Source organism: Phascolarctos cinereus, unplaced genomic scaffold, assembly GCF_003287225.1.
Source record: "Phascolarctos cinereus isolate Bilbo 61053 unplaced genomic scaffold, phaCin_HiC Scaffold_5;HRSCAF=322, whole genome shotgun sequence".
NCBI lineage: Eukaryota > Metazoa > Chordata > Mammalia > Diprotodontia > Phascolarctidae > Phascolarctos > Phascolarctos cinereus.
In genome coordinates this window covers 366,748,902-366,758,901 of record NW_027555958.1, presented here as the reverse complement: position 1 = coordinate 366,758,901, position 10,000 = coordinate 366,748,902, and the positions used below count along the sequence as shown (strand labels likewise).

Genomic DNA, 10,000 nt, shown 5'->3' with positions numbered 1-10,000 from the left:
AACATCCTTGGCGTTTTTTTTTTCCTAAATAGATGTTACCTTTCTGATAACATACCAGCCTAGAACTACTACCAAACCTTTGCCACTTGGGAAAGATGAGAGTTAAATTGTTCCGGTATTTAGCATATATCTTTCCAGCAATAGTGTTTCGTTGTTCCTCTTCTGTTTCCAGAGGGAATTTAGAGATTTAAAAAATTCCCCTTTTAAACATTAGTTTCGGTCATGATGGGAGATAGAAAAAGCTTTTAAATGGAGGAATTATGGAAGTTAATTTGTGGGTTTCTGAAAATCCTTTAGCATTCCCTCCCCAAAATAATTTAAAGCCATGAGAAACTCCTGGCCCATTTACCAGTAACTCTATTAAGTCTCACAAAGAAAATAACTGTTGGTGTAACATTAGGTTGGAAGAAAAGGTTTTCACTTCTATTTTTAAGTGGAGATAATATATATGTACATGCACACATCTATTCACACATATATGTGTATTTGTGTATATATGTGTGTATATATATACATATATGTATATATTTTTATATATATATATATATATATACACATAGATAGGTAGATAGATATGATATAAATACTGATTTATTCAACTGCATAGGGTTGCCTCACCCAAAGATCTGTTCTTTGGGCCTTCTGCAGCTGTCTGCTATGCATGATTAACCTCTGTTCAGCCATATACAGAAATCTTTTGTCCTAACATACGCAAAGCAAATTATTTTGGAAAGCAAGAAAGTACAATTAAATATAAAACTCAGTATTAGACTTGAAGGAGTCTGTATTAAATTTACAGAATTGGTTTTTTTTATAACTCTTTCAAGCTCCAAATCAGACTTTCACGTCAAAATGCCAGACTTATTTTTAATTGAATCCATCCTGAACTTCAACCATTTTTAATATTTGTTTCTTCCTTAGTAAATTGGTCCTTGTTTAGGGAAGTTTCTAAAATCGTGGACGTAAAGGTGTTCAGTGCTATTAGGCAAGGGTGGAGTCAGTATTCTTTTTAATATTTCTGTACCCCCATTGGTGGTATTTGTGACAGATTGAGTTTTTCCTTTATATAAGAAATTACCAGATGGGTATAACATTTAGTAATTAATTTGTCTAGTACTAAGTTGAGGACTTTGGGCAATAGTTATTATGACTAAAGATCGACATTTGGGTATCTAAACCCACTCTAGAGGTTGCCCCATAAGTGCAAAGTCTGAGCTCAGGTAGTTAATTTGTTTTCCTAGTTAATGAAGGCCATACTGCCAGGGAGACCCAGAGCTACCCTTCAATATTCATTGCAATAATAAAGAAGATTTTCTTTCATTGATAGATTGTGTCAGATGTACAGGCATGTAACTTTTTTGGGTGGTTAAGAGTGGAGTCAATTTTTAGTCAAGGTTGGGATAGGGGCATGTTGGGTGGAGGTGGAGAGAGAGAGACGGGGGTGGGGGAGGGAAGGAGAGAGAGAGAGAGAGAGAGAGAGAGAGAGAGAGAGAGAGAGAGAGAGAGAGAGAGAGAGAGAGAGAGAGAGAGAGAGAGGTCCTCTTTCATCAGAGTTCTTCAAATGAAGGCTGGATGACCAGTGGGATACGTAGTCAAGGAAATTCTTAACCAGGTATGGGTTATACTGGATGTCTTCTGAGGTCCCTTCTAGCTCTTAAGATCCTATTATTCCAATTCAGTAAGAGTTGAGTTGCTAAGTGACTATTGCTTTGGGGATCGAAACAAAGAATTTTAGCTTTAAGTTTCTGACTCAGTTCCCACCCTTCAGTAACCTGTCCAAAAGTAGCTGGCTAGCCAGGAATTCACCAGCACTTGTACCTAGCTACATGGTTAAAGTTGTTGGGAATAAGCTAAGAGACCTCAGAGATTTCCATGTTCTCCTGCCCTTGAGAAAGTGAACTCAACCAAGTTTCTTGTAATGCTAGTTTACCCTGGCATTGACTCTCTCAGCAGTTATTTGAAGTGGGTGGCAGTGATGGTGGGTCTTCAATTTTCAAAGTAGAAGCCGAGAGATTTACCCCTTCTTAGGCAACTGATCAACAAAAGAGTGAAACAGTGGAGGCCAGTTTCCTATGTCCTGTGTCTCCTTACCAGATTCTTAGCCTTCAAAGTACTATTTGTGTTTTTAAGCAAGGCTTTCTATGCACTCCAGCTCTCCTTACCTGTTTAGCTTTGGCTTATTTTTTTTTTTCGGTAGGTTCATCTTCCTAGAAAAAATTCAAAACAGCCTTAGGCATTGGCTTAGTCTTTTGACATACAATATCTAAATCCCCTTAATGGGAAATGAAATTTGAGGGCTTAGGGCAAGAGAAACCCCTTTTTGTATCTTTTTGTAGGAATTAAAGCAAATTTTAACTGCCCTCTTTTCAGACTAGAGACATCCTCTCTCACTTCTGCCAATAATGAAATTCTACTGAAATTCAAGGGAAGGAAAGACCCTTACTTTCATATAAAATGTTAGTCCCCTTAGTACCAGAAGTTATATCTTATTATGAATATTTCTGGTGCTTCCCACTACCTTTACAAATTTAATTTTCCAACCTTTTAATCTTTCTTCTATGCTCTACTGTCTCCTGTCTTTCTGCCTCACTCCACCAATCTTTTTCCTCATTTGTGTGCTATTTCTGGGAAGAAAGATAGATCATATTCTTTTCTATTGCCTAAACCATCCTGAAGCCAATTGAGAGATAGAGTATTCATGTGGGGGTCCTATATGCCACTCTTCTTTTTCCTTCTGTCTCTATCTTTGAGCCACACTGTGAGCTTCCCCACTGGTCAATTGGAGCATCTAAGTTAAAATTTTATATTAGATAGAGGGACTTCTCAATCTATTTGCTAAAAATTTTTCCTGTGATCAGTGGGAATGATGACTTACCTCAAGGTTCTAGTTAATCTAGCCCATTTGTCTACATGCAGTAGCATTAATTAAGACAAATAGAATTGAGTGGAAATGGAAAGTAGTATTTCATTGTTTTATAATTTTTAGATTAAGTCACTGCATACAAGTAGAGAATTCAATTCTTAAGGAATAATTATTTCCTCACTTCAAAGAGCAACATCTGTTCCATTCTGTAAACTAGCCAAATTAAGAACATGGGACTGTCAAAATAAAAACCAGGTTCAGACCCTGAAGGCCCATCAGAATATCAAACTTAAGTACATATACACGTGTACATTGTATGCAAAATGACATTACATTATCGTTTCTTCCAATTAATTTAGAAAGGAAGTAGTTAATTGTGTAAGTGTGGTTAAACTGGACTATAAGATATACTTGTGCCAAAAGAGTTCATGTCTTGGCTCAACAGAATGTATTCTGTATCTTTGCAAATGAATCTATTTAATCAAATATTAAGTTTTATTCAAATACCCAAAGAAACAGACAGCCAATTGTTTTTCTCCATGATGTTCCTTGTCACACATCCTCTTTGCATCTCAAGAAAAGTAGCCTTTTTTAGGCCTCAGTCATTTGCATGCAGCCAATTAAAGCACAACAGTGTCATTCTAGGCCTTTACTGCATTTGTACAGGTGAAGACATTATCCATAATGGACAATTTGTTCCCTCTTAACTTTCCTTGGGGCACTTAAATGAATAGACTTAAAAAAAGAAAAAGGTTCTAGATGTTTGAAATTGGAATGAGAATAAAACTCAGAAGTCTGGCCACAAATGTCAAATCATGAAGATTTTGCTCAGAAAACCCAAAGCTGCATGTAGCAGTTAATATTTTTAAATAGCCTAAAGTCTGTTCTTTAGAGTAAGTAGACACTTTGTGTGCATGTGGTTTTTTTTAATATACAAAAAAAGGGGGTTTTTGGTTATTTGTTTTTGCTCTCTCTCATGAGCCTTGACAAGCAAAATTCTCAAGATCTCTCCAAACTAAGAACTCTGCTGACTAAGAAAACTTCTGTGGTGGAGCAATCACTTGATTACTTACTAACATTTTGGGAAATAGTTTTGTGTTCCGTGAGTCCATTTCTTCTCTTCCTACAGGTGTCTTAGGGAGGAAACTTATTAGGAAGATAACAAAACAGAAAATCAGAAAAGGGGAAAACTTCTTTTGAAATGGCCATTTTTACTAAGATGTGTTTTGTGAAGTGGGCTCAATCCATTTGCTGAGAACTACAAATGAATAATTCCTTGAGCCACAAACCAGTATTGGATTGGTAAAAATGGCGACTTGTTCGGCATCTTCCTCCAACCCTCCCCACCCCACACTTCTATGCCCATCATTCTTCCATGTGTCTTTTTACTGCCGTTGTTTAGGTAAGGTTATATTGTACTTGGTAAATAGACAACACTCAGATTCTCAGGTTGTTTGAACACTGCTTTAGGTTCAGCTGCACTACACTGTTTCTCTGATCTTTTATGTTCCCGAGCAGATGTCTTTCATTAATTTATGGATTTATCATCTTTTCTTCCCCCCCCTTTTTTTTTTACACCTGGCAGCTGTCTCAAGTTTCAGCAGTTATTGTCTATTTTGCATTACACATAGAATTGAATGTCATCTGTCTTCACAAAGCTATGGCTGAGAGAATTGAGGCAAAGCCACATGAGCTGCCGGGACAGATCTTGTTTGCGTTCCATCCCCCCGCCCCCCTTTACCTCCTTAATATTTATTTGTGCTCATTTTCTTTCCTGGCCTTGAATGGAGCTTAGCTCGTGTTCAGTACAGCTGTATGTTTACTGAATCTATTCCATCATGACTCATTGTGCGTGTGTAAGTATCCTGGAAACAGCCAGTGCTTTCTTGGAAGAACACTTGCTTTTCAGCACAAGCACTTAAAAGGGAAATTAACCAATTGGTCAGTTCAATTTTATTTTATTTAAAAAAAAAAACAAGGATTATCCCACTGTGGGTTTTTAAATGTTTCATTAGCTATTTTTAAAAGTTTATTAGAAACACATCTTTCATGGCAGTTTAATCCCAATAACACGATGAGTGAGAGATAAAGATTTATTCCAGGCCAGATTTCAACCAAACAATTCCAAGTATTGCTAGCAGGAAACATTTTTAACCAAAAGTTGACTTTGAGAGACTGAAACATGGCATGCTTTTTAATGAAAGAGCTAGCTCCTGTATTGGGATCAGAACAAAACTTTTTTTTTAACTGACCATAAAGAGTATCAAAATGTTTTTTCCCATAGTAAGATCACTGGAAAATTTAAATGAAAATATTAATTCACTTGATTTGCATAGCAAAATGTTGTCTCTTTTGTACAAATTCTAAATTAAATAGTTTGAGATTTACCCCTCACACACACACACACACACACACACACACACACACACAACCCTGTCCAGTGTGTAGGGTTGATTTTTGGATGGTTTTATGAAAGGAAAGATAAGGATACTGGGATCCGAGGTCTGCATCCATAGAAGTTTTTGACTTGCCTAAAACTCTTATCACTAAGCAATAGGTGACAGCTTGCAACTGTTATTTCACTTACCCATTTTGACAGATGGCACTGAAGAGAGTGCAGCACTCTTCTAGGCCTCTCTATCGGTCTAATGGAGGTAGCCATCAAGGTTCTCTTAGCTCTTTCCTTGGCACAAGAAGTATGTCAGTCATAAATTATCTCCTTTGTAATCATTAAGTATCTCAAACAAAACACAAGTTTGGAGAGAGCTGCTTTTTCAGGTTACTGACACAAATCAAGCATTTGTAGGTTCTTTTACTCTAAGGGGCTAAGAAATTTGCCTTGATATTTTTGTTTTCTATGTAAAATTAAGTTTCTCCTTTAAAAAAAAAACAACATAGGATAGCCAAGGTAATGCTAATTCATTAAATCTGCCTCAAAATATGCTGTTAAATACCCACTTATAAATAGTTGAGAGCTTATCAGTATTAATTTGATTAGGTCTCCTTGGTTAGTTGCTGGAATTGAGAACTTTTTAAAAATTTCCTTCCACAACTGGTTCTGTTGTAAGTTTAGTGAAGGTCATTGGAACAGGCTTTCCCTGCTCCAGAATATCAAAGAACTGGTTTGACCTTTATTCACAAGGTGTGAAATTTTGGTTGAGTGCTAAAGTAGGGTTATATGTGGGCTTTTGTTTTTGTTTTTTTTGTTTTGTTTTGTTTTTTTCCCCAGACTTTCCTTTTAGAGACAATCCTTAGAGAAGCTTCTAGGAAGGACCCTTAATTGACCTTGTGGGGGACCACATTGATTTTCTCCACGTGCATCTTCATTTCTGATAAATTATAAAGCCATTAATTTGCTGAGGAAATGGCAGGGCCAGCCTGCAGCACAGATGTGACCAAAGCCATCCTAACACAGAGCTCGCTGAAGAGTGCCAAGAATCTGGGGGAGACTCAGGAAGCCTAGATTGTTATGGTTAGCCTCACATTCTCTTGGGAACTGTTTTAGTTGCTGCTGTTTATGGATCTAAAAGGTAATGATGTTTCCAGATAAATAGGCCGCCTTATTTAGGGTAAATGGCCATTTATTGATCTGCTCACCCACATGTATGGATGTGTTAGCCCCCAGTACTCTGTCACTCTCAGAGGAGTTAACCACTACCGATAGGGAATGGCAAGGGTTTTTGCTGTTCTTGCTGTAGTGATTGTTTGGTTGGTTTGTTTGTTCTCCTTTTAAACAAGAACTAGACTTCTATATTTCATCGCTTTTTCTTCCTTCTATGTCAATGGCTCCCTCCCCTTCGAGTTTTGGCTGTCATCGAAAAGTGAGCAGTTAAGACCATGCAATAATATGATAGGAACAAGGTGACTCGAGATACTTAATTAGATTAGTATTAAAAGGGAAAATGTTCAAAATAAGGCATTTTGCATTTTTGTTCACATCAGTATAATAATTGACTATGAACTCCACAGCACGGAGAGAAAAAAGGAGATAGAATTATAATTACTGAAAAGGAGGGGGAAAAAATCTTGGGATGAGAGTTTGTGCAGCACATGTGGGTCCATTTGTCTCCGTAGCAACAAGTGAACATACATCCAGGACAAAAACCTGAAAATGGAAGAGATTTGTTTTTGCCAAGAAAAAGACAATATTCCACATTGAAGTTCTTTATATTTAGCAATTTTTATAGGTAATGATCATCTTGGGCAAAGCAGCAAATCAATGATGGATGAGATGCCCTGTGCCTGGCACTTGCCTACCATTTCTAGGTCTCAGGTTTCTCTGGGTAATGGTAGTTGTTGTTACTGCTTATTGAGATGTTTTCCTTGACTACTTGAATCCTACATGCAGGAAGGACTGTCACCTAATCACTTGAAAAAAGCAAAGCTCATGTTCTTTTATACCCGTTATCCCAGTTCCAACATGCTGAAGACCTACTTCTCAGATGTGAAGGTACGCACAATTTTTCAATTTTTATTCAGGTCCCTGTCCCATCACACCCCCCCAACCCCACCCATTTGCTTTGTAGTCACCTATCTATGTATGTGGTGGTACTTTTTCACCCCTTGAAAGTTAATTGAGATATATGTGGAATAAGTTCATTAATAAAGACACCTGTGTTGTAATGGAATAGCATGCCCTTGTCCTTCTGAGCAGAGGTGTGCCAGGCAAGGATGGACCTTGTGTTTCATGACAGAGGGTCTGTGAAGTGAAATAAGTTTGCAGTGCCATTTGGGTGATTCAGCCTCTGGTTTTTATATATTTAAGTATGTTCTCAGAGGAAATTTCAGCTGGTAATCTATGATGTGCTTTAGAGAATATTTCCCCCCCTCAGCAACTGTAAAGTGTTTCTAATTGTTTTCATTTCTGTTGGTTTTCCCCATATTTGTGCTTATGTAAGCAAACTCTAGCATCTCCTTTTTTCCCCCTGTCAGAAAGGAACCGTACATTGAAATTCTCTGTGCAGTAGCTGCTTAAAAACAAAAGTGATGATTGTCTCTTATTTACAACTTAATTTGTTGTTGATGTCGAGTACACTGAGCATAAGGAGCATGAATAAAGTGACAGATCCAGGACACATTATTCAAATGAGGATATGAAAGCTGTCTGCATACAGCTGCAGCCTCCCTCATTCTACAGAATATTAGGACCCTCCTGGTTCTCTCTGTGTGTGTATTGGGGGGGAGGCGGGGTGCACGAGCATGTGTGTGTGTTAGTGTGTGTGTGTGTGCGTGTGTGTGTTAAGTAATTGTTTGCATCAACTTGATGTTGTGTTAATCATCTGTAACTTTTTAAAACATAGATTGGGTTTTGATGATGATAATGGCACACATGCTATCATTATCCAAGTAACTTGATAAACATTACATTAGCTTAGAATAGTTTGTTAGGGCTGTTCTTTTTCTTTCAGCCCACCCCCCTTCCACCCCTACCCCCACCCCCAGCGATGTGTACAGATCCTCATTTTCCCCATCAAGAACTCCACGAATTGCCAAAATGTACTGCTTTCTGCCTGGGCCCCTCCCCCTCTCCTCCACCAAGTTGTTTTGAAACTTGGTGACCAACTTATTTTGCTGGCCCCATTTTGGGGGCCAAACTCATTTCAGCTTCCTTCACTGCTGTTTATTTCTAAGAAGTTCTGTTTTTCCTTCTGTTTGCTTTTCAAATGTGTATCAACTTAAGCCTTTTATTTTCCCCTTTCCCTGGCGGTCCTCCTTCGGTGGAAGGCAATGGGTTTCTCCTCATTCAGTGCTGCACACTGGGAAGGATGGGGATGGCAGAATAAGCAATTTCGGTACTCAGTAACCTAAATGACCGGTCAAGAATCATTAAGCACACACACACACACAAAAAGGCTGGGAGTCACACAGCGGGCCAAGAAAGGGGTTTGTGCTCCAAGTGCTTCCACCTGGAATAGAGAAATCTGAGGAAGCTTGTCAAACGGCTGTGAACCAGCAAGCCACTGGAGCCAAATGTAGCACTGGCAGCCTCTTCCTCCTGGGAAGCAGCATGGGCTTTTGTGGCCTCTGCCCATCACCAGGGGTAGATTTTCGCAGTCAACCTCATTGGGGTGGGGGAGAGTGGAAAAAGATAGAGTGAGTGTGTATGCATGCGTGTGTGTGTGTGTGTGTGTGTGTGTGTGTGCGTGCGTGTGTGTGTGTGTGTGTGTGTGTGTGTGTGCACGTGCAAATGTTTCACGGATGGTTGACTGATCCCAGTCTCTTGCCCATGTTGCTCCCTTCGTTCTTCTAAGTGCAGTGATCTCTAGTGTTGTGATATAATAATGACAATACCTTATATTATTTATATAGCACCTTTCATCCAGAAGGATCCCAAAGCGCTTTACAAACTGCATACATAGGGATCACTCACGTACCACTGAAATGCAGCCACCTGGAGGGTGGAAAGCGGCAGCCATTTTGAGCCAGCAACACTACACAACAGTAGATGTAAATATTAGAAACATTCATGTTTTCTTGGGGGGGTGGGGTGGGGGAATTTGTTGTTCTGTAGCTTTATAAATACTATGTATATGACTGATAAGAAACTTTCCCTCAGTATACCTGCATTAATTCAGCCTTGCAAATAGCCACTTGCATTGGGTAAACTGTGATCTAACCACTGGATGATTTTTTTTAAAATCCCACTCTAGTCAATTTCTGTACCTCTTCTGAGGAGGGAAAGAGAGTTATATATTAGTATAGCTTACTCATAATTACTCATTCTGATAGAAGGGCAGTAGTGGAACAGATAACTCAGCATAATGACCATTCAAATGGCCATTTATATTTTATTTTGGAGTACACCATATGATTTTCAAAATTTTCCTGATTATGTTTTGTTTTGTTAGTATTAAAATTATTTTCTATTCCTAAACATAACATCAATGATAGGGGGAAGAAAGGCCTGGTAAGGTGATCCAGAAGCTTTCTAGATAGGAGAAGAGAACCAATCTGGGATTTAAAAAAATTCTGGGGGTGATCCATAAATTAGATAATCCTTATGTAGTTAATTGAGTTTTAACTATGTACAGATATGCATATTTGTGTGTCCACATATATGTGTCTCTCTATTTGTGCATATACAAATACTAATTGAAGTATAAATATAAGTATTTCTATACATATATATTTACATGT

At 38.3% G+C, this 10,000-nt stretch overlaps 1 protein-coding gene across 1 annotated transcript in view; it reads left to right on the top strand.

Moving 5' to 3' along the window:
* Window positions 1–10,000, top strand: part of PROX1 (prospero homeobox 1) — a 59,041-nt gene that overhangs the window by 11,075 nt on the left and 37,966 nt on the right. The window contains exon 4 of the mRNA XM_021007841.2: window positions 7,206–7,313. Within this exon, the coding sequence (XP_020863500.1) occupies window positions 7,206–7,313 (108 nt within the window). The remainder of the gene's footprint in view (window positions 1–7,205; window positions 7,314–10,000) is intronic.